Below are 26,004 nucleotides of genomic sequence, written 5' to 3' on the forward strand. Positions count from 1 at the left end.
ATTCCTCATATAAAGGTGATAGAATGCAGAATATTTCTCTTTCAATGAGCTGGATAGCTAAAGATGTGAGTTAAATCTAGGGTCTAGCTTATCTCTATCAGCCAAAAACAATCCAAGCCAAAGGAGCTGATGACAAATATGTGAGAAATCAAACATATTTGGTGATAAGGAAATAATGCCAGAAACCTTGCATTGACTTGGTTCATCCTTATTCATGAACAGAGATGAGTCACAATCAGGCACTGGCTTGAACTTAGTTCAACTTTTTCATTCAGTTGCCCAGCTCTATTTCTGTCATATGGAATAATGATTTTCTAGCAGAATACAAGGAGGCAAGTTGGAATTCAGTTTTTGTCTAGTAAGCTGTTTGGGTTTTTTGTTTGTTTGTTTTGGGGTTTGTTTTTTTGGTTTTGGTTTTGTTTTTGTTTAAAGATGCATATGCTCAGCAAAGAAAACTTCAGCTTCAATAGCTGAAGTTCCTCTAAGTAGCTGAAAACAGAGCATCGTAATGGAAAAGCGTTGACCGATTTTGATGGTAAGAACGCTCATGTTGCCCATTCATGCAAAAGCATGGTTGAAGAAAGACTCGCTGAACATATTAGCAGCACTCTCAATGTTGAGTTGAAGTGCTTCAAATAAGCCATCTAATTTATACTGTGAAAAAATAATGCTGTGATTGAAACACTTGCATGACCACCCATCTTTTATGGTTGGATTTACTCAATAAGGTAATACTGCTCTCTCCAGAATGGCTCATACTGGACAACAAAGCCTGATTCAGATTCTTCACCTTTCTTTTAATGAGCTGCAATAGTGTGCTTTTTCCAAGTCACTGTTAGTATATATATATTCATAGTTGGGCTATGACGGACCTGGTACTGGAAAGAAAATAGAATCCCAGAAGCCACATATCTATAAATATTTGCCAAGCCTATGTTTTCTACAGGTAGGTCCTATATGAAAAAATACATTAATATTAGCACTTCTGAATGCCCTGATGAAAACTAACTTTTACAATGAAAGTCAGTTTTCCTCCCCTGGCTTAACAGATGTTGCTAATAAGAAATCTGTTTTCTGAATGAAAGACTTGGTGCAATAGAGGCCAGAAACTGAAAGGCCAAGTGTTGGATGGTACTGCTTTATCTATGACAGCTGAACAGTTTTGAAAATCTGATCTTCAGAGCTGAAGGACTGCCAAAAGCTGGAGGCCTTAGTATGTTGCTTGGGCTCACTATTAAACAGGGGTTGCAGAATCACACTCTCTCTTGAGTTCACTCAGTATGAAAACATCTGCACCCCCTTTTTCCTCTACAAAGGGACATTGGCTAGTTGCTGAGCTTCAGCAGAAGCATAAGTCTAGCTCTAATTCCCTTTTGTATCACCATTTTAGGTAATCTGTAGTCAGTCACACCTGAGTAGAATGGAAAAAATCAAGGCTGGGATTCAATTTGAGTCCTCAATATAAATGGGTTTTTAAGAAACAATCAAATTACTCCTGTCTGCTTCAGGCACATTTACCTAATTTTTTCTTATTGTGTAAGAGAAATGGCCAATTTTTCTGTCAAAAAGAAAAAAATAGTGTCAGATGAAGAGATGTTATCCTTTTTAGATTCCAGCGTAGCTGGTTTTGAATTATGTGCTCCTAAAATGATGGGGCTATTGGTAATTAACACTGTTACAAGTATAATTTCAAACCATCTAGCACATTTTGTGGGCTCACTTCCATCTTACAACAGGAAACTCTGGAAACGATTATTTTTCTTGCTTGATTCATCACAGTCCATGGTCATACATCTATCAGAAAAAAACATACTTGTTTAATAACATGAAGATACACAACTGATGGGGCTTTTAATGGGAAAGCATGTAAAACATTTCATTTCATAAAGGACAGTGTTAGCTGGAAATAAAGTTTGCAGGAAGGAAAGGAGAAGAAAGAGCTATAGCACTGCAAATAAACTGCATTTTCAAATACAGCTTGAATCATAAAATAAAAAAGGTGAGGAGATTTCACTTTCTAAGACAGGAAAACAATTTGACCTTTACAAAAGATATTCACGCTACGTATTGCTCAGGCCCTTTGATTCTTTGTTGATAAAATCAAAAGCTGTTTAGAGCAAATTAGACTTAGCTTGATTTTGAAGCAATTGAAAAAATGAGAACAGTTTACAGCAGTGATAAAACAGACTTTTGCTCTCCCAACCAAGGCCATAGCTGTTTGAACTACAGTCTTTATTCTTTCCTCTGTTTCTTCTGACCCAGTATTATTTCTTCTTCGTCTTGTATTTTTGCATTACAGTTTAATAGAAGAGCTTCACTGAATGGAACAGGATTTGTTTGGGACTACAGCTTTGTATGTATTTCTAAAGGGATTTGTAGGCAATCTTTATGAGTGCTGCTATATTTTTAGTAGTCCTCTCACTTGCCTATTAAATACAGGGCTGAACAATAGTAATTACTGCACAAATACTACTGCACAAGGTCCCAAAGTAGTACCATTCACTTCAATGAAGAGCTGCTGTGAAAGCACATTTGAAAAATAACCCATGGTGACAAGAGGTGGGGAAGAAGGGAGAGAAACTGCAGTTCAAAGGGCTTTTTCTGAGGGAGCATAATTCATTCATGTGTATACAAGATTCTTTTCCCTGTTATTTGCATTTTCACTACAATAAAATAGGCCCATGGAAGTGCCTTGTGGGCAGAGAGTGAGTTTATATGACTGAAGTAAAGGAAGGCCATGAAATAGGATATCACTGGGAGGCTGGAAATAAGCTGGATCAGCTAGGAGGGGATCAGCTATACAAGGGGTTGAAGGGAGAAGATTAACTGTGGGATCAGACTTAGAGAGTAGTAGGGGGCAACAAAAGACCTGCAGGAGAGATGTCAAGGAGTGTCAGTGAAGACACAGTATCTTTTCTGAACTGGACATTTTAGGGCCGTCTTCCATCAATGTCCCTGTGCCAGTGCAATGCCAGTGAGGGACCCCAAGGTATTCAGGTGCGTGCTAGTTTAACTTCTATTTTGTTTATAAAACCAATATTGCTTTGGGGAAGGTGAGCCATTGAAGCGGCATAATATATTAATTATTTGCAAGCACTGGTTGTACACTGCAATGGAAAACTCTATATTCATTTATTTTTTCAGGTTATGTTTTTGCTCTTTCAAGACTGCTGCAAACTAAGAACTGTTGATTTTATTAAGCTTTTCCTTTTTTTAGAAATGAAAATTTTCTTGAGAAAGTATCACTCTTCTAAGGATTTATTTTGTTTTTGCCAAAAAATATTTTTTTCTTATCCCCTTAGGTTTTTTCTATGTTTATGGAGCTCACAGTCCTTTTCTTTTAGATTATAAAAGTAATTAGTGAAGGAAGTAAGGAAAGAGAAAAAGACATATGTTTCCTTTTGTCCCAAAATCTTAAGAATATAGAGGATAGAACATTTGACATTGTTTTCACTCATTCTAGCATTTCACATTTTGTCTTTCTTTTATACATTATATACTCCAGATCTCAAACAAACTTTTGTGTATGTGCTAATACATGCGAATCCTGTCTTGAGACAGGTCCACTGCTTGGTTCAGTAGACCACATCATCATTGAACTCTGGCATTAGGGAAAAAAAAGTGTCAGTGGCTTTGCTCACATTTCCTTTTAAACAGGATAGCTTTGTAGATCTGCCTTACCTCATGTTTAACCAGTGAAGTAAAATTCTTCATCAAAAAAACCAAAACACCCTCGACCCCCCCACCCCCAGGCTTGTAAAAAATGCTGTCTGCAAATGCTGTATGGGAACCCTATTTATAACTAGATTTCTGCCATTTGGGTTGAAGACTCCATTCTCTTCCCTGGTGAGGTGTGGATGTGCTAACCAAGCAGCTGAACTGGGTGAATGATACTCTGATATTACAGGCACTTGGAAGAGATTTCAAGATTTCTAATGCACAAAAATAAAGCTTATGAGACTGTCATGACACAAACACTTAATATTCTTCTTAACACAAGCAGGAAATGAGACCAAATTTCAGATGTATTTCTTGAATTACTGTGGTTTTCTAAGTGCCCTTGAAATGTGTTGCATGCAAACAAACCTATCCTCTGGGTTGGATAACTGGACTACCACATGCATTCTTGATTCTTCAAAGCAATTGCTTTACCTGCCAATATCAAATTCAGTTCTAAAGCCTAGGAAAAGTTTAAGGACATATAATTTCAACATATCTTCTGCTTTTTTTTGACCAAAATGTAAAATGCAGTCTGAATTGTTTATGATTTGAAACATGCTTAGAAAAAACACACAACTTTAATTGAGGGTAAATTTATTGTAAGTCTTGTATGGGCCTGATCAGTTGCAGTATATACCAGCTTTACCACAGGACATTTTATCAGAGTTTGTGCTAAGCAGAGAGCACCATATTAGAAAGTTCAGTTTACAGAAGGCATGTTTATTTCAAGTATTTCAAGTATTTCATGCATGTAGATGTTTTCCAACATGAGCTGGCAAAAACACTACATAAAATGTGCAACAATGCAACTACCTTTTCTAAACAAAACAAGGTTGTTCTGTTTGCTTGTTAAGTCAGCTTTAGCACTTCTTAGAAATGTCATTTATTAAATGTCAAGCTAATTACTTGTAATATCAACCCTTTGTCGGTGCACTTGCAGAAGCCTTATTCTTCTCTATACACAGTCTGTCTGGTACATTTCTAGTAAACAAATTGATGTTTTTCCAAACATACTAAACTGTTTGCTAGATATGTATCTCTGTTTAGAATATAGAAGGATGTTTCATAATACTTTAATGAAAGGAAATGCAGAATATATTTTTATTTTAAATAACCAGGTTTTAAAAACATGGCTGTGATACACAACAAATGAATTCTAGCAAATATCCCATGTCTGGCAGGGACCAGTTCCACTTCTGTGGGGTAGCGGGAATTGGTTTTGTTCTTGCTGCTGAACCTGACACCAAAAGTACAATTAGTGCCGATTCAATAGCTATTTCTATACCATGAATCATTACATCTTACACTGGCCGCTTGGCACTGGAAGTGTGCTACCAGCAGTAATTGCACTATTAGGAAGAGTAACAGACCTCCTTTTGTTGAGAAAAAGAGGTTAGTAGAAAGAAAAATTTCAGTGTTACAAGTACTTTGTCTGCAACAACATGTAAATCAGTAAAAATGAAATGAAAGTTGTGAATCAGTAGAAATAAAAGAAATAGACTGAGAATTTCTGTACTGTTTAGACTACAAAACCAGAATTATTGCATTTTAAAACTCTTAACAAGCTCTGAAGTAGCCTAAGTATATATCTGCAAGGGAAAATGAAGATGAGCACTGTCATGGTGTGTTAGTTAAATCTAGTTTACACAGGTAACCATAAAGTAAAATTGCAGCAGTCCGAAGAAGCTAGCATAAGGTGAAAGTTGAGAGTAGAAGTGACAAAGGTTGAAGCTTGGAGGTTAAAGAGCTTGGGAACAGAAACAGTAATTTTTGCTTTGGTAGCTGCTGTACCTACATGTGGGCACAGGTAGTTCCCATTCTGGAGTTTGCATTCTGCATATCAAAAAAGGCAAGTAAAATTAATGCATTCACAAAATATACCAAAACTGAGGCTAAAAAGTCAGACTTTACTAATGTTTTGGCATGTCAAAATGCAATCTGAGCACTGGTTGTTTTAGGAAAACCCATCAGGTTTTAATTGTTCTATTGATCCGTATGGGAGTTAAGGTCTTAGATTGCTCAAAATCCCATTACACAGACAGCTAAATTTTTGTATACTTTTAAAGTTTGCCCCAAACAAATCACAAGTCATGGAAAAAAGTTAATCAGAAAATATTTTCAGATGAAGTTTTGAAAACAATAATAGTTCATAACAAATGAATTTATTAGCATGATATTATATCTTTAAATGTTATGAATTTCTAATGATATCTCGACTGCTCTTATATTACCTGAGAATTGCAAAGACATCGTAACATTATGTTCATTCTGGAATATTTACATACTTTCTTGCTGCACTGAAGTTGTACTTTTAATTCTTGTATGTGTATATAATCTCTTACTATACATACACATAAATATACATTAAAAATTTACACAAATTTATATAAACTTGCATAAAAATATCCTAATTCTATTACAGCCTCAGCCACTGGAGACGTACAGAAAATACTTATTTCTTGTTTTGCAACTTTATTTAAAATAAATGTAATGGCAGTTGCAATGTAGACAGGGAGTGCAATCTCCTATTTTGGTGCTCTGATGAACCACAATCTTATTCATGTTACCTTGGCAGTGTAAAAGACGTCAAAGTGGATACAAACTTCAACCTCATGCGTCATATGACTGTTTTATATTTCTAGATCCTGGACACTATTTTTCCTGTTCACTGTTTCAAAGCACTCATAGACTGACTTTATAGATAAAATTTAAATGCTTTGAATTAATTCTCTAACATGAAGTTATTAAACTACCCCCCTTTAAATTATACATGTAAACTATGAACTGCTAATTCTATATTCTAGCTAATAATTGCTTGTAAGTACTATAGGTTAAAAATGAGTGTCCTATTTAAAAAAGCATTAGCTAGCTGTGAATTTTCACCAACTTCCTCCTCTTCCCTCCACGCACTCATTTTTGGAGTGAAATGGTAATTGGGAAAAAGAGTGCTTTTGTGAGAAGCTTGGTTTAAACTCTGGCTTTTCTCACCTCTTTATTGGATCACATAGATGTCTCTTTCACAGGATTCCCGCAACAACCTTTGACTTTAAAAAGGGTCCATGAAGGTTAGAAGCACTCCTAGCTGACCTTACAGAAATGTTCTTTATGGGAAAGGGCTAGATAAAAATGCCTGACATCAAAATGGAGCACAATGGCAATTCAGAAGAGAAGTTAATTTGAGACCTGATAAAGTTCAGTAAGTGTCAGAGAACTTGGGAAGGTATAAAAAATATTAATTTGTTTATTTCTTTTTAAAACTGAATATTGACTCACTGGTCCCTGGAATTGCGAAGGGATGTAAACTCATTGTTTTTTCCTCACCAATCTTTTTTGATATTGCTGATAGTTACTAAGTTCTCAGGCTCCAAGGTAAATGGTGTTGTGCATAATAGAAAAGCGTATTCCCAAGCTGTGGGAATAAACAATGGAAGCAGAGAGCCCCTATGTGTTGTGATCTCTGAATGTCTCTGCATTAAGATATTTGCCTGTGATCATTACCTGACTCCTTTGTCTTTCATACCTAGGTGTCTCAGACATTTTTCAAATATAATTTCTCTTCATAGAGGAGGGATCAATGCAAATACAGACAGTAGACAACATTCTGCAGTATTTCCTAAATGATCGAGTTTTTTAGAAAGGACTTAAATGACTGAACTTTGCAGTGGATTCCGTTAGGCATTCACAGGCAGAGTTAGAAGTTGTAAAATGCATCCCATGAAACAGAAACGTGCTTAACCAAATAAATAAAAGGTGCAAAAGAAAGAGATGTATCTTTAAGTCCTGTTCTTGTTTGCATGTAGAGGCTTAGCTCAACATCATTTAGCTGCATGTTTCCTAATTGTATGCTGTGCCTGCTCTATCAAATATAGAGCAGAATTTGCTGTGGTTTTTTTAAATAAAGTCTAGGAAATCATTCAGTCCTAAGTAACTTACTAGTTAGGAAACTCATCTCTCCTGGTAGCAGTTGTGAGACTACTATCGGTTCCCTGCAGGAATTAAAATTGTTATGTTAGAGAGAATGCTGGGCCTAGCTGGCAGCGATGGCATCTCCTAGGCTGGCAGAGGTTGCAGAAAGTTTTGACAGAATAGGAAAAGAGATGAGCATGGCCTGAGTCTTAAGCATTGTATCACAGCATTCTTCACATGGTCATCTTTCCCTGGTATTTTTCATCTTTTATCATCGGTGAATCCTTGACAGAATTTTTGTTGGTTTTGGGTAGAAGGCTAAGCTCTCATGTGCTATTAAATGTAAGTGTCATGACCAGTAGAATAAAATAAAGTGTATTATGTTGTTAAGGGTTAATATGGCAAATGCGGAAAGAATAATAAAGTTTCTTCATAAATTACCGATGCAGCTTCATCTGAAATACAGTGTGCAGTCCTGGTCACAGCATTCCAAAAAGCATGTGGAAGAAGCAGGATGGCCCTTTTACAGTCCAAGGCCTTGACAAAACTTACCTGGAAAAAGCTGTAGACTATACTACAAGATAGGGACATTTAAACAGATACATATGTCTCAGGCATGCTGAGTAGTAAAGAAAAGATGGACCAGGAAATTCCATCTTCATGTGCTCCCTTGCTCCTAATGGAAAAACAAAAGGGATTTTTAAAAGAGAAAATAAATCCCCATACTTTTCACAAAACTGCAATTACTTTTTGAGGTCTTTTTTTATGAAATTATTGATACCAAAAGGTAAAAATATCAAGAATAGCTAGAGACGTTATTAATTATAACACTAAAATGTGCTAGTGACATTAAACTTCATGACTGAAGACCAGACAATCTAGAGAGGAGAAGGAGCTCTGTTGATTGGAGATTTCTCTATACGGTTCGCAATTAAAATTTTCTCAGAAGTGTTTAGGGTGTGCTATTTTTGGAGAATGAGTCCTCGACAAGAAGGACCGTTGACCTCTTTCAGTAAGGCAGCTTCTATTGTTATGTATGTAACGGGCAAAACTGGCACGATTAAGATTTTCATTTCATTAGCCAAATTTGATTCTGTTTTTCTGAAATGGTCACATCCACTGCAAGAGGTATCAAGCTCCTTTGATCTCCCTGGTGTTGCAGTGTACTCACCAAAGTCAAGGTTGTATTTTATTTTCAAAATCTAGAGCAGAAAATTCTTTCTCCCATCAGTATCAAAACTATTGCAGTATGGGTTAAGCGTGTTACCATTTCAAATTTGTGTTATTATATACAGAACATAACAATCACTATCATCTGGTGGAATAACTGCTTACAGTCGCTCATTTGTACAAAAACATTAGATGATCTAATTGTTTTTGAGAACTTCATAGTTAAGTACTTTATCTTACAATGTAAGCTGGCAATTCATGATTTTAAGTAATGTATACATTTTCATTGAATAAGGTTGTATAGGAACCAGGAATTCAATGCCATTGAAGCTGATAGGGAAGGTTTTTCTTAGAAAATAATGTAGTGTGCGTATTTTACCATTCAGAATATTTTGAAGATAGAGAATATTATCACAGTAGAGCAGGAACTAAGTTGTGATATGGCAGAAGGCACTCATACTGACTGTGGTGGAGTTGTAGTTTGATAAGAAATCAGACTGGCTCTTTAAAATACCTTCAAAAGCATCCCTGTTCCTGGTTTCAGCCCTGATCTGAAAAGGAGTGTACTAGTCAGGTAATTTTCAGGAGATGAAAGAGCAGTAAGTCTTGCAGCCAACATGCTTGAAGAGAAGAACAGGAAACTATGCTAATTCTCTCCATGGTAAGGTGGATGGAAGAATGTAGAGCTGCTTTTATGCCTTTCTATGGAAGATATCTGGATAAAAATTAGGCTTTTTATTTTTCCTTTGAAAATACTTGTGGGACTGCATTAAAAGCTATGCAATGAGATGCAGACTTCGAGATTTTACTAGTTTTGTTGTCATTGATCTAGACAATGAGCTTGAGAATATTTGAAGTGATTTATGGAAACTGCTGACTGACCCAGTAGGAAGCACATGTCAACTCCACTTCTGGGAACTGAAACTACTAATTCAATAGATTGAGTACAAATAAATAACGTCAAGTAATTTGGATAAACGACATATTTTTCAAAAACACACTGGTCTTCCCAACAGGTAGTGTATACCAGGACTGGAGAGGCATGATTGCACCAAATCCTGTGAAGGAGTACAGTCAAGTGAGGCAAAAAAGCATGAAGGGCAAGGAGGTATGTAAAATGACCGAGCATTGGTTGGGAAGGATCAGCTCTGTGTACATTAGAAATTCTTGCATTTTAGTACTGAACTTTGCTTTCTACATCAGCAATCTATAATATAAACAATTTTGTTATCAAAACAGGGGAACAAAGTTTATAGTTGGAGCAGTAGCTAAGATTTGGGTCCAGAAAATTCTTAGCTTACCAGATATCCTTACATTATTATGAATACCATGCTCTACTCATTACTATGGACAAAGCAGTACTTCAGTGTTGGTGCACTACCACGAGGAGAACTGCCATGAATGTAAGTCTATTGCATTATGTACATGCATATGACACATTAAATACAGACCATCATATAAAGAACAGATTCCTGTTTCAAACTAAACCAAACAGTACATTCTGGAGTACACAGACTTTTAAATGCTGATAGTCACCATGTGCCAGATAACACAGGCTAATGTCAAAATTGAAATAACTTTATCTATATATATTCCCTTTCTTTAAGAAGAGGGACAGGTAGACTGATATTTGATTTCCAGTATTTGCATCTTCATGGCATGGCTATCTCATTGTTTCACCAACTTGATTTTTACAATACGCTATCCAGAAATGTAAGCTTTTTTTTCCCAGTGGGCCAATAAAGCTGAAATTATTTGACCTAGGCTCATGTACTATAAGGCAGAAACTGGATAATTTAAATTACCATACCTTTATAGCAATTTTAACAAATATTTTATGAAAAATACCAAACACTGCAAAGATTACAGATTCTCAAATTCATATAGTTAAAATGATGTAAAGCTCAGAAAGCAGTAGAAACATTTAACAAAACTTTACACATTCTATACACAAGATTTAGAACCTATATGGTTTTGAGGTACAAAGATTAAGTGTTAAAAGTCATTTAAAGTAGCAAGCAGCTGTTGGAGGTAACTTCCCTACTTAAAGTTTTCTGTTTGACCTTAGAAGTGAATAGATCCTACTGTTTAATAAAATGATTTTAAACATATTTTAGCCTGTTGGAAAACACTTGTGAAGACTGAAAGGCTTGCAAGAAACAAAAGTGGAAGTTTTCTTTTTTCTTTAAATATTTCTTTTGTTCTTAAAAAGGAGCCTCCATCTGTGAATAAAGCAGAGTATAAAAGAAAGAGAAGGTTTGATAGCTTAAATTGAGTTGGACAGGATTCTGGATAGTGGCCATTGAAATTCTAGCACCTTCTTCAGTTGAGAGATGTTATCCCTGAAAGTGTCTTATAATGATAGTTACTTTTAAATCAGCGTACTGGTTTTGGCTGGGATAGAGTTAATTTTCTTCATAGAAGCTAATATGAGGCTATGTTTTGGATTTGTGCTGGAAGCAATGTTGATAACACAGGGATGTTTTCGTTACTGCTGAGCAGTGCTTACACAGAGTCAAGGCCTTTTCTGCCACTCACCCCACCCCACCAGCGAGTAGGCTGGGGGTGCACAAGAAGTTGGGAGGGGACACAGCTGGGACAGCTGACCCCAACTGACCAAAGGGATATTCCATACCATATGATGTCATGCTCAGCTTATAAAGCTGGGGGAAGAAGAAGGAAGAGGGGGGACATTTGGAGTGATGGCGTTTGTCTTCCCAAGTAACCATTATGCATGATGGGGCCCTGCTTTCCTGGAGATGGCTGAACACCTGCCTGCCCATGGGAATTAGTGAATGAATTCCTTGTTTTGCTTTGCTTACGGGCACAGTTTTTGGTTTACCTGTTAAACTGTCTTTATCTCAAGCCACAAGTTTTCTCACTTTTACTCTTCTGATTCTCTCTCCCATCCCATATGGGGGGAGTGAGCGAGCGGGTGTGTGAGGCTTAGTTGCGCCTGGGGTTAAACCACGACAATGAGTCATCCTTAGATAGATACAGTCAGATAATTGTTCTCTGTATTCTTTGGAAAACACTATGAACCTAGCCTTTGTATAAACAAGAACTTTTCTTTCTGTACTGTCATTCAGTTCTCTTTGTAAATTGTCCTAATAGTCAGTTAATTCACAAAGAAAGTGACTTTGGTCTGATAAGGGTACTTTCACCTAATGAATCCAGGACCTTGCTGTAGGCGACTATGTCATTTAGATATTCATTAAGCACTAGTTTTCACCTAGTTAATGTGGTTTTTTTTTTTCCCCTCCCACTACTTCCATGGAAAAACAGCTCTTGCCTCCTTTGGTGGTCAGAAACCTTTAGTTTTCATCCTAAATTTAGGCAAGGCCAGTGTGTACTTACTCTTTATTTTGTCAACATTGCCATTTGGTTTTATGGCTCATCTCCCTCCTTGACTTTTTACACCCACTCCTGCCTGAATCAATTGTGTCCACTGTCAGCCTTTGCCTTTCTGGGCTGAAAAAGGTGAAACTACTTTTTTCTTCTCATATGAGACACACTTCATTGCCCTAATTGTCCTAACAGCCATTTCTCTGCACTATAGACAGTCAGAATTCACCTTGCTAGAATGCTGAGTGACCACAGTGATACAGAATATAACAATTCACAGAGTTGCATTAAGATTTTCCTTGTCTGATATTTCTAGGATCAAATTTACTTCTACTCAGCTATGGCTTATTGTCATGCTGGAAATTGCTGAGACATCCAGGTCTTCCTGCTCCACCATTATCTCTAACTAAAAAACTTGTATAGAATTTCTTCTCATTAATCATTTTATAAACTTGCACTTTTACTGTCACTCTGTTTCTGTAACAGTCTACAATATCATCCAGTTCTTCTTTTCCTATACGACACTTAGATCTTCCAGGTTTATTGGTGGTGTACTCCAACTATGTGTCACTTCACTGGTACACTCTTATTCTATGCTGAATACTAATAGAAGTATTATTATGTTCACTAGTGGCACAGATTTTCGGGGAAATCCACCAGTAATCTCCTGCTAGCCCATAGTTTCTTGTTTAGATCAATGCAGCACTGGCTATCCTTTACTCAGCTCCTTATCCACCTTACAGATAATGAGAAACCACAGCTAGGAATTAATCAGAGTTAGAATTGGTTTAACGTAAAAAACTGCATACCCAAGAAATTAATTTTTTATTGTATTTGAAAAAAAAAGGTTTGAAAGTGTAAATAACTGTGCACCTATGCATAGTGAACAACTCACGGTTGTATTTTGAGATTTACTTGTTCTCCATCTTAAACTTTGTATTTTACAAGTGGCCTCTCAGAAATTATCTGCAAATTGGTGACTCATATTGTTGTTTCTGGTTTGAAAACTGTACTAGAAAGTGTGATTGTCTAAAGATCTCTTGGATGACATTCATCAGTAAAGACACTGAGTCTAAAATTTAGTTTACAGTATGGAGTAGACTTACCGAAGATAAGATTGTTTTGGTAATATTTCATTAAAAGTTTTGTTAAACAGCACTGATCAGTTAAAATGATTCAAGATTACTGGGACAGGGACAGTGGCAGCATGTCTCTAGAGATAGTTCAATGACACTATTGTATTCCTGTCTGTTGTCAATATTAATGGCATGCCCAAAGATGTCATATTTAGTCTCTGCCACAAGCTTAGACTGACAGTGACTAAAAGCAAAATGTAACATTCAGCCTTAAGAGTATTCTAACAATTGGAATGTCTTAGGAATTTATGTTAAGATCATTTAAGCTGCAATAAATGTGTTAACTGAAGAATCCTGTAGATGTATGAAATGACAGTGAAGTAACCCTTGCTAGCTGATGATGTGCAAACCTTTCTCAGGAAGCATTCCCGAGGAAGAATGAAAAGTCTACAGACTACACCCACATTTAAAAAATATTATGGGAAAAAATAGAAAAAAGATAAATAAAAATCAGATGGGATGGGGTGGAATTAGTGTCCTTGTCCAGCTTTAGATCAAGAATAATGTTCAGAAGAAGAATTATTGCTGAATGCAATAAATTTTCAGCTTTGACAGCATGGAAGTATCTAGGGGACTCTAGATAAAACAGGTTACTTCTTGCCTAGAGAGGCACCTGATCATTAAGTCTAAATTAAAATTGCATTTTATATTTATTTGTAGTGTGTTGTTTCTAATCTTGCATCAAAATGCCTGACCTTATCTTTCATTAAATAAAGAGTTTCTTGATTATTAAGTTTGCTTGGTGTTAAGGATGAGATAAGCATGGAATGCTACTTCCATGGAAGGAGCAAAAGGAAGGACTAAGTGTCATGAGCAGATGTTGCTGAGAAACTATGTCCTAGGATGAGTTTATGGAATTTAGGGAGTCAGAGTATCTCCTGCTACACTGCAAACACTTGCTTTAGGAACAGGGGTTGACTTTACTGTGTAGTGCTTATTGAAAAGTGTTTTTTTCAGCAAGGATAAGCCAACATTTCTTCTACAAGGAGCAAATGACTGAGAAATATAACCTGACTTTAGGCAAATCCTGAAGCTCTACAGCTGAAATGTTTTCCCCCCAGAAATGAGTTTCAAGGGCATTTTTGTCAAGAAGAATTTCTCAGGCCTAGAATATCTGCTGTGGGGAGGAAAGGAGAAAAACAGAAATTCTAACCCTCTCATGACACCAAGCATGCAGAGGGGGTTTTGGGTAGGCTGTGAAAAAGTGAAGCTGAAATCACTTTGCTGATTCATTCAGGGCATTTCATTCAATATGAGTTTCCGGCATCACAAGTGAACGCCTTAGCCACTGTGTAGAATCTCTTGATTTTGTTCTGCAACAAAACAAAACTGAACTTCAAAATCTTTAAATGTCATGTGAAGTTATGAATGAGCCTTAATGAACACGTTGTCCAAAGACAGGACAGTACTCTATTTGTATAGATAAACATAGCTAAACTACCTTCTTGAAAGAGGCTTTGATGATAGGCCTGTATTGCCAATGCAGTTACGTTGTTTTCACAACTGAATCTGGGGTGCATCCTTTCAATTATTTTCAACGTCAATTCAGCTTTCTATTTGCAATATCCATGTTCCTGGTAGGTAAGTTACCATGTAAACTTATGTGCTTGCTTCATGGCATTTTTATTTGATTAAAACCAGCTACAATGTCTAATCTACCAAGAAGAAAAGCTAACTTGGATTAAAATGCAGACAAGAAGTGGGGAAGAAGAAGTAGAAAGCATGTCATGCACAAAGACATCTTTGTTACTGAATGTTTCATGTGAAAGAAAATCACCTTGCAGAGTACTTCCATGTCTGATTGCATTTTCTTTAATGAGAAAAGGCAACAGAGATCACTGTAGCTTAGGAATCTGGATAAAACAGTGAGTGTGCTCAGAAAGTGCCTGTAGCTTTGCTTACATTTACACACAAGGGGTATTGTTGTTTCAGAATGGATTTCATGTATTCTCTGAAAAATTAACAGAAATAAAAAAGTGAGAGTTGTTCATTAAACTTTAAAATATGCTTAATGAAATCTTTCCCGAAAAGACACGTGAGGAAGAATGGGTTATAGACAAGGTGTTACATCACCAGAATGCCATTATTTTGAATTATTGATTTATTTTCTTTGAGAGGAGATCGAATATAGCTGTGGTGTTTTAAGAACTGAGATAGCTTGGTTTGCTTGCAATTTGCACTTCAGTAGGGTTTTGCACTTGACCTAAAATAGGAGACAGTTATTTAAATCGAAAGCTCTTTCAAAGCTAGCTGTGAATTACCCATTTCTGCATTATGATTCAAGGCTGATAAAGAGTTCTACTGTTTATTATGCAAAGTGGTTCCATGGTTCAAATTCACCAGTTTAGACAGAATACCATAATAATCTGAATTGAACAAAATATGAAACATCCTTTTCCACTCTATCATTTTTGATTCACAATAGAATGATCAGCTTCTATTCTTCCCATTGATGAATGATGCCAGTTTCAATGTTCCAGCATGCAACTGTAGGTGTTTTTCCTGTGCTACCTTGTAAGCTTGGCAGAAACTCTTTGTAGATGGTCCAAAACGACCTCTTTAATGCACTTTATATTTATTCTTAAGATTAACCTTTACCGCACTGTCTGTTCTAAAGTAACAACCATTAAGCTACTGATGTACTGTGACAACTCTGTGTCATGCTGATCAAAATCACTTCATTGTTTCCTTGTGTTACTTCATCTGTCTGTATTCCTCTGTTGCCTCTTGATTTTTTACTGCAATTGTGAATTATTTGAGGTAGTAATTGTTCTATACTTATTGTATTTAAGCAATGTCCAGCATTATGGGGCACTGGGACCAAGACTAAGGTCTTGAGTTTCTGTGGCATGGTACCACTAACTATAATAGATGAGCTGAATTTTTTCTCTGGTTGCAATCTAGTCACCTCGTCCAGTCTTTCATATGACACTCTTAGTCCAATTTCTTCTGGGCTGCAGTGATCTGTGGTGTTACTGCAAAAGTTCTTTTCTTTTTTTTTTTTTTTTAAACTTTGGGACAGAAATCTAAATTGTCTTTTGAGTCATCAGAGTCCTGCATTTCAGCTTCTCTCCAATTTCAGAAATGCTGGAAATGTTACTTTCAGAAGTTGCTGGAAATTTTTAAATGATATTTTGAGTAATTTTTCATTCTTTTTGTAGATTAATGTAATTATTACATCCATATATATCCTGTCCTAGTAAGAAAATTTAAGGTATTCACAAATAGATCTTGGGTTCTGTACAAAAGAAGCAGCAGACTAGCAGAGCTAGAATGGAATAAATTAGTTTGCTATCCCTGATTCTGGAGTAGCTTTCCATGCAGACATTATTCTTAAATAAAAGTTGCTTTTCTTCCAGAATAATTATTCTGCTCACAAAGCAGCACCGGCTCTGAGACAAAGCTGAGACTTCTAACACTTTGTAAGTTTATCTCTGAATTCCTGCTGTGCAGATGGCACAGTGGGCTGGGGAGCAGCAGGACTGGGAAGCAATAGAGGAGTTGGCAGGTTGGCGAAGAAGATAACAGGTGGCTTGTGAAGTGGAAGCAAGGTCTTTATTGCAGGCCACCCTTGTCTCAGGCAGAATAAAACTTTGAATTCAAAGCGGGGAGGTAGCCTCACATGAAAGCACATGTGGTCCTATTGGACCACATACTGGAGACTTGAATGGTATTTTGGGAAGTAAAGGAAAAGAATTGTGAACTTTTGGACGGCCCTAGGTAAAAACTGGAAATCTAGAGGGAGGAATGGCTGTTCGAAGGGTAGCTACACACTGAGATGGTGGACCAGCACAAATAGAAGGCTGTGGAATAAAAATATTATGTGAGGTCTTCAGATGAGATAGTTTGGGGGGTTTTGTTTTTTCTTTTTTTTTTTTTTTCTTTTTTTTTTTTAAATTACAATTACATTCCTTTTGCAAGTGCCAATTTGCCAATTACATTCCTTTTGCAAGTGGGAGGCAGGAGATTGAACTCAATTGGCAAGTGGCTCATCATAGTGTGAAGTGGGAACAGCTCATTCCGAGTCAAACACATGCTTCACTGCACTGTTTTATGTGGAAGATTCTGAGAAGATAAAGCCATTTGACTCCTTTGTTATAGCAGTGTATCAAATAGCCTGGCGAGTGCAAATTGTAAAGAACCTTTGTGTGTATTTCTCACCTCCCACTTTTCAGGGTTTGATGATATGATTTTCCTTATTGTTAAAAGGGAACATACTTCAAGCTATGTGGTCAATTTACTTTAAGAAAGTAAGGTGGAAAAGGTCTTTACTTTAAGAAAGAATACTTAGTACTTAAGAAAGTAAGGTGAAAAATAGTTTTCACTCAGCTGTATTAAGCCTTATGGGTAGCAGTCTGCTAATCAAAGGTTTATCTTCTCAAAATGTTCATTTTTGAAATGAACAATACTTGTAAGTGTTTGAAACTTGATTCATGAATATCAGAAATATTCAGAGATCTGGTCCTGTCACATGCTGATCATATGCGTAGTAGGATTATAGTTTCTATTGTCAGCTCATAATCAGAATCACATACTGATAAGCACAGCTGGCTGACCTAAAAGTCCCTTGGACAATGTCTTGATACATTTGGGAAATCTCGTGTGAATTACTAAGATACATTTGAAGTAACTTAGAAAGTTATCAAGTATCTATCTTCTCTGAACTCATACATTTACACCCAGACGTGTGCAAAGTCACTTACTGTAGTGTTGGATCTTTGCCCAGAAATTCATTTTTGGAGAATGACTCTTGAGGTCTTATGCAGATAGTATGCTTATTACACCTCTATGTCCACTCTTTTCTCATGTTTTCTCTCAGACAGCTGGTGTTAACATCCAGACTGCATTAAAATAACTAGTCACATCTCAATTGCACAAGAAGTGTAATTTAATCTTCATATTAAATCATAGATGGTGACTTTATTAGGCATTGGCTTGGCTTTAGACCTCATGAACTAAAATGTAGGTTGCCTTTCAGTATATGCCTTACATGGCTGACAGCGTTTCCAAATGGATGAATGGGGTTGATAAGATGATGGCTTTAGCCACTCTAGTTCTGGGAGGAGCAACTTCAGGACTCAAATGCCTAGATCAAAACCAGAAGCGAAGACCAAAATATAGCAAGCTAGTATAAAAGCCAACCAAACTAGACAAGACTACTCAGTGGTGACACAGAACTTAATAAATAAATGACCAAAGAACTATGCACCTATAAAATGAGGTACTAAATAAGACTATTCCTGAGCATGTGCATGCATTTTAGCTCTCCCACCAGATAACAGTTAATTGCACTGGTGGCTCATGATCCTAAAATATGCAAGGATGTGCAAAGCCAGGTCTTCTATTTGCAATAGCAATTGCTTGAAGTGCAGTAGCAGCCTCCTAAGAAGAATGTTTTTCTCTAACAGTTGGGTAACTCATACCTCACTGCTTGAAATCTGCAATACAAGTCAGCGCACTGACTTGCAACCTTTAAAACCTGCATTCTTTTATTAAAAAATGATAATCAGTGTCTAGCATTCAGGTTTTGTGGGTAGGCTTGCTAAATAAAATGCTTGAAAGAGTGGTTTAGTTGTACTAAATGTGTTGCCGACATTAATCTAGCATGTGCCACATCTGATTTTTCAAACAAAATCATGTTTTTATTATTTGTTCATCAAAACATTTTGGTAATTGAAAAAGTAATGAAAACGTTTGGTGGAGGAAATCACTCTATACACCTACACCTCAATGAGCTCTAAATTTGGCATTTTCACACAGGCAGGAACCTGGAATCATTGTGGTTGGTTGTCTGAAATTGCTAACCAAAGGGAATACAAAACACAGTAGGAGGTTGGGTATGGAAAGGAACTTAGGGCTGAACAGAAAATATCACCATGTCTGTGTACCTTGAGGCAGGTAGCAGTGTGGAGAGAGGCTACAGTCAGGAGTTAGTGACAGAAGCCAAGCACATCAGGTCAGAAGAAGAATCAGTGGAAATGTTGGGAGAACAGCATGGCTAGGAGCTGGGCTGAAGTATCAGGAAGTCCATAGAGCATGGTAGGGTCTAAGGTGGTAGATAATAGGCAAGGCTAGTGTACAGTTGAATAAGAGTCTCTGGTTTGAGTAAATGAGACTAGGGAGCAGGATCTGAAACATGAGGTAGCCAAAAATATGTGGAAACATGCAACCAATAGGACTCACTTTTTAATGAGGTGGATAGGAGCAAATCACCTGTCAGGCATGCAGTCTTTCCTTCAGCTGATTGAATGCATCAGGTCCTTAACTGATAGGAAGACTCCTGAGACCAGCTGTAGTGCTAATTGGAATTTACTAAGAGTATCAAAGTACCTGTGTAGCTGGCTGCTGATTGGGATAGAGTTCTTACTGCATCCATAGTACACCCCTGTCTTAAATACCGCATGCCAGTCATATTGTCCTAAAAAGAAAAGGAATCTAGAAGGTAGTGTATGGGATTGCTAGAGGTGTGGAATAGTTTCTGTCATAAAACAGACTAAATAAGCTGGGAATCATCAGATGGGAAAATGTTTTGTGCTGTGTTTACTAATAATGGATATCATATACCATTTTACCATCCATTGATTCGGTATCATAAAATTTAGGTAACAGATCAGGAATAAAAATCTTGAAATTAGGGGAAGGCTAATAAATAATAATATATATTGTTTTTCTAGCTCAAGAACTAGAGGGGCCTGATGCTACCATCAGGTAGCAAATTTAGAACAAAAATACAAAAATCTTTTTCATATAATGTATAACTGAATTGTGGATCTGGCAGCCACAGGTGTTTCAAAGTTTGAACATAGAAAAGGGATCAAAAAGGGATTAGACAATTGATGTCTGATTGGTTAATCAGTGGCTATTAAACATAAGGGTATAGATACTGCCTCTAGCTCAGTCACTAAACTGCTGATAATCAGAAGTCTATAATGGAGATGAATCACCCTTGACAGTGCCATGTTTCTTATGCCTGCCTATACTCCTTTGTTGGCCATTGTTAGGAAGAGCATATTGGGATGGGTGGTATTTTGGTGTGATGTTAGATATCCGTTCTTTAACATGCTTTGTTTATCGCTGTGTTTCAGGAACACAGGAATTCAAATGGCAAGGACATCTGAGGAGGCTATAGTTACATGCTTCAGTTATATATTAAGTTGTTTTTGTTTTTTTTTTTCTTTTCTCTGAGTCTTTTACAGATGATGGTATCCTTTCTAAGAGGTAGCCAGATCAGAAATGCATCACAACAAAAGCCAAACAACCTGATCTATCCAAGTGATAGCAAATGTTTATGGGTTTTGTGTTTTCATAATTCATTAAATGAAAACACTGTTAGAATTATAAGGTAGCAGGACAGGGAGTAGTCATTGAGGAGATGGAAAGAAGAAAGCAGTATTTACCCTTTTTGAACCTGTACATCTGAACTTAAAGCAAAGTATTGCAAGGTTCCTTCCTAACATTTTCTGTTACTGATTAGGTTGGGTTTATTTCTTTGAACTTTTTAGTTTTGCTCAGTAAAGCAGTAAGTCCTATCTAAATTTAAAACCTTTTGAAGTATATGTACAGTTCTTGAAATATATGGCAGTTATAAGCTGTCCTAGATTTTACCTATCTAATTGACTAGGTCTTTCTTCTGTCTTTCCAGATTATGGTAGACTTCCAAGCCGACAAAAAGAAGACCATTACATCAAGTGCTAAGTCAGAAAGGAGGAATATGAGGTGCTTTTTTCCTATTCATATTCTGTAAAAATGTCAGCAGATGAAACTGATTTACTTATTCTCAAACTTATTTTTCAAAGTTTTTCTTTTGGAAATTAGTATTGAAAACTGACAAAGGCATTAGAAAGCATGAATAGGTCTCAGTCATACATTTACACTATTTCCAAGTAGAATCCATAGATTCTCAATGTCATTAAGTTGCAAAACCTCCAAATGGTGACTCTAGGTTCTTCTGTGTGATGAATGAGATCTGTTTGTTTGATCTCCCATTAACATCATTGCAGCCTCAGGAAACTAGGCAAATTTTAGTATCAGGCCCTGAGACCAACTAAACTGGGTCCACTGAAGTTGAAAACTGTCTTCAACTGGAATTGAAAGCTGTTGTTGTGCTTGTCCTTATGGCTTGCCTTTATTCCTCCATGTTGTTTCACTGTCGTATTTTGTCTTCTGTGTACATCCTGAGTGAATAATTTGGGATGTATCTTTGAGTTTAACCAGTGTTTCATCATCTTCTTAATTTATGTCTGCATGAATTGTAATTAGCTGGTCATCAAAATTCTACTCAGCTATACATTGATTATGTATATGCATATCTTCAGATTTTATTTGTAAAGTGATAATTTCTGGATTGAGAACATACTGACACTTATGAGTAATCACTGGGCTCCAGTTCAGCACTCCATCTGTATTCAGCAAAACACTTAAGCATATGCTTAATTTTAACTTTAGCTCAGGTAAGCATGCAATTACCTCCATCCAAATTCAGCATAGCATTTTAAGTATATGCCTAACTTTAAGCATATCCTTAAATCCTACTAAAGCTAAAATCAAACACATCCTTAAGTGTCTTCATGAATATGGATAAATACTAAATGACGTTTGATGAAATGAACTCTGTTGGCCATTAAATAACAAGAAATGCCTGGCCATGGTTTCATTAATGTTCTACAGACAGGGAAAATATAAGAGAGAAATAAAACAATCTATTTTTTTCTTGAAATTCTAAAAGCTAAACTGTGTACTGTTGAAGATAAAGTATTTTATAAACTGGGGTGGTGGTGTGTCTTTCTATCCCTTAAAGAAGACTGTATCAGTAGGAAATCAATACTTCATTCTCAGTGTTTCATTAAGTTCAGAATGTTCAGTAAAATTCTGTTTCATTCTCTAAACAAGACGGTTCAGATAATTTATCTAAATCTGTTTAAAATTACGAATGATAATGAGAGCGCAACTGGTCACAGAAACTTACAAGGAAAATGAGTAAACTGTATACAGGTGGTAAGGATGTTACAGGTTATAGCATGTTTTCTATGAATTTATTTTATTTTCAATGCTGAAGTGTTTGATTCACATCACCATTTTTTGTTTCAGTCCATTTTCACTTTTGCTGCTTCAACCTCTATAATCTTTCTGCACTATTTATGTGAAAAGCTCTTTGCATTTTTTCTTTCAGATCCTCTCCCTTTGCAGTTCATGAAGTCTTTCAACAGTAGGCTGTTAATCCTTTGCAGATTAATATGATTTCAGTGATAATCCTTTCATTTGTTGAATTTTAAAGACATAATCATTAAAGAAAGTGCTTGACAGATTTTCCATTAAAGTGGTACAAAGCAGGTGATATGTCTTTAATGTATGTCGGCAGCACTTTATGTTGCTCCTCTATAAATTTAAATTTGCAGATGAAGCAAATAAGTCTAGGGTTAGTTATTGGTGTTTTCCCTTTGGTGTTACAGTTCAAATCCAGTCAAGGAAAAAAAAATATTCAGGGGTTTGCAGACAAACCAGGGTTAGAATATCTGTTTGAATACTCTTTTCACAACTCCATTGCTACTTTTCATCTGGAGTAAGGGTCACCTTGGGTTCTGTCCTGGTACTGTAAAGCATCAAGTTAAGTATATGGAGAAAAAGCAGGGTATAATTTAATACGTGAGATTTACTCATTCAGGTAGGCCATAGGATGTAAATGGTATACGGGGGTTATTCCAGCTCTCTGTACAAGGCTAATTCTTGTCTTCATTTAAGTTAAACATATGACTGAAATACTCTTCCGCAGATGGAACTGAAATCTGTATCGCTCAATAATGGCACACATAAATCTCTTGCCATTAGAGTGTTTGGTTTGCTGTTGATTCCCAGTTCACTGTCCATGACTGTCCTTTTCATTCAAATTCTTTACCCTCTTTTTTGTCTTCTTTTTCCCATATTTCCCATATTGACTTATTTGTAATTTTCCTATTCTTTTATGCACACTGGTGAAATGATAGACAGGAAGAGAAGGCACAGGTATTAAAATACAGTGATACTGGGTACTCTTGTAAGGCACATTTTAGTTAAGATCTCAGAAGCAATGCTTCAAAGTTAATATTACAAACAGCAGAAATGCTTTTTAGCTAGAGATCTGGAAAACATTCAAAGTTTATTAAAACCTCTGTTTAAACAGATAGATAGTAGGTGTGCCTATCATAGTAGGCTGATTTTTTGCTTTTATATACTGAAAACTCATAGATACTTTAGGCAGGAGGGAAAGGAAGCAGACACCACAACTCTTTAGGAAAATCAGGTCCTGAACTTGGCAAACCTTTAGCTGATTTTGTCACATATTTGCAGCTTTAAAATGATTTGGCCTTTGGAACAGCCAAAATAAGTGTCCTTTAATCACTTCCAACCTATTAACAGATGGGCGAACAGCTTTTATAAATGGGGCATACAAAATACTCCAATATCAGCCAAAACTAATTAGTAGCATTATCTGAACCGAAATTTGTAAGTGATGGAATATATATTAATGCAGATAAACTGTTGGTTTGATAGAAATTCCTTTTGAAACATCATGCTTGGTATTTGTTCTGCTCTAGTATGTTCTAAACACGTATTAAATAAAACCCACTTTTTTTTCTGTTTAGCTATTTTCTTCTATTAAAACAACAAGTTTTCCTGTAAAAGTTATCATTAGAGATAATGTAACTGAGAGAAATCACATTAAGCAAGAGGTAGTTTAGTATGCATTTTTTGTGGCATGTAAGAGAAAGAACAGTGTAACTTGAACACAACCTTAAAATAAATTAATTTTTAAGAACAGCACAAAATACTGATATAAGACATTATTTATACAGCAGTGCCAGAGCATATTAAATATATCTTTACACAGCACTATTAATCAGAATATGTAAATTGCATGAAATTAAATTGTGAGGTTATAAAAAAAATTGCTACATGTATAATTCAGTAGGAAGAGCCATTTAATGCATTGCCATCAGATCTGCAGCATGAATTTGATTTTACAAAGACATCTGTAGTGCAGACAGCTGCTGTACCTAAGTGAGGATTTGATTGTACACTTGATCTTTCAAACAGCCACTTGTCCGTATCTTTCATATCATTTTTATTATCATGGATCTAAAAAAGAATGTAATGGTTACAAAATCAGAATTGTTCTGAAATACATTTTCATTTAAAAAAAATAAAATTTGTTGACTTTAGGAGGGCTTTCCCTCCTTCCATCCATGTGCCCTGCCTTCCACAAATAACCTACCTCTGCCTCAACTTTCATAGTGATTTGAGGATCTTGCTTGAAAAGTCAAACTATATCTAGAATCTGAAATAAATCTGAAAACAATGTTAAGAAAACATTTCAAACTTTTCTTCCTGTAAGATAGCACAATGGGACCTGCCCTCCCAACCTAGATAATTGCCTCTGATAAAATTTTTCTCAACATTTGGAAAAAAAAATCTATAGAAATACTGTGTATATTCTATATAACCATGTATCTAATAGGTCAGGTATTTCCTGTCCTGTCCATCTGACATAATGTTGTTCCTTGGTCTTCGAAGACAGTGGATTTGATCAGTCCAGAGATGTAGCCCTTGGATATCCTCATACTTGGCACATTCTCATGTCTCAGAATAGATAGGCATCACCTGCAAACTGGCTAGACCTGTCTAGAAACAGTTGTGGTGATGAGTCCACTCATTCCCTCTGCGACCTATGAAACTGCAATTTATTTGAAACCCTACAAGCAAATTAAAATGCTACTGTTCTCTGATAGAATCACTGGGGAAAATAATAAATGCACAGCCTCTGCTAGTATGGAGCTGAATTAAGCTGATAGAGGGTTCAATTCTTTGTTCAGTGGGAAAGGTTAGAGGGTGTACCAGATTATAAGTGAGTGGTGAAACTGTGGTCCCATACTGTGAGGTTATACGAAATACCTGGAACATTTTTTATCCAGTAGAGAGATCAAGATTGATGGAACAGATTTGTCTTTGTGGCATAGAGCGGAATGATGAATAAGTGCAAATGATATTTTTAATTATAAGAAGATGGTCTGATGAGAAATCCTGCAGGCTCTTGGCTAGAGGGAGAAAGTGCTACAGAATAACAGAAAAAAAAAACAGTTTGAAATTCATCATCTAAGTTATTTGGTTTTTAAAAAACCCAATATATTATAACCTCAAGAACAAAAACAAACAAAAAAACCAGCAAAAGACAAGATTTTGAGAAATACTCGTATCTCAATTTCTCAAGCATTTTATCTGACTAGCACCTTGCTTAATTAAGACCAGGCATCAAAAAACATTTTCCTCTCAATTCAATGATATTTCAAGCAGATTGGTTTAGTCTTGGCACAATCTGGATGTGGTAAGTAAAATTACAACTGACTTTAAAGCACACAGCTACTTATGACCTTAACTATAAAATGACTATTTCTATTCACAATTGTACCTTCAGAAAAAAAGAACGGTCTAAATGCTAAATGTGGTCGATGAAAAATCCTCAGCTATGTTTTGGTTTACTTTTCTGCCAGTTACACTGGCATTTTGGTTATTTATCATATATATTTTGATCATTTCCTCAGTTGGGACATGGTCAAATAATCACACAGGAGGACTGTAGAGATGAAACTTTGGAGAGTTCCTTTCTACTCATTCTGTATCAAGACAAAGTTGAGAGCTTTCAGGGTTTTAAAATTACTTTTAGTAATTTTACTGTAGAAAATACATGTACAATTCA

The 26,004-nt window shown here is 36.2% G+C and overlaps 1 protein-coding gene across 1 annotated transcript in view; it reads left to right on the forward strand.

Moving 5' to 3' along the window:
- IQCM (IQ motif containing M) overlaps positions 1-26,004 on the forward strand; it is a 108,070-nt gene that overhangs the window by 15,598 nt on the left and 66,468 nt on the right. Inside the window, 2 exon segments of the mRNA XM_072863407.1 lie at positions 9,813-9,904; positions 20,920-20,993. Coding sequence (XP_072719508.1) covers positions 9,813-9,904; positions 20,920-20,993 — 166 coding nt within the window.

Source organism: Ciconia boyciana, chromosome 5 (assembly GCF_034638445.1).
Source record: "Ciconia boyciana chromosome 5, ASM3463844v1, whole genome shotgun sequence".
NCBI classification, from domain to species: Eukaryota; Metazoa; Chordata; class Aves; order Ciconiiformes; family Ciconiidae; genus Ciconia; species Ciconia boyciana.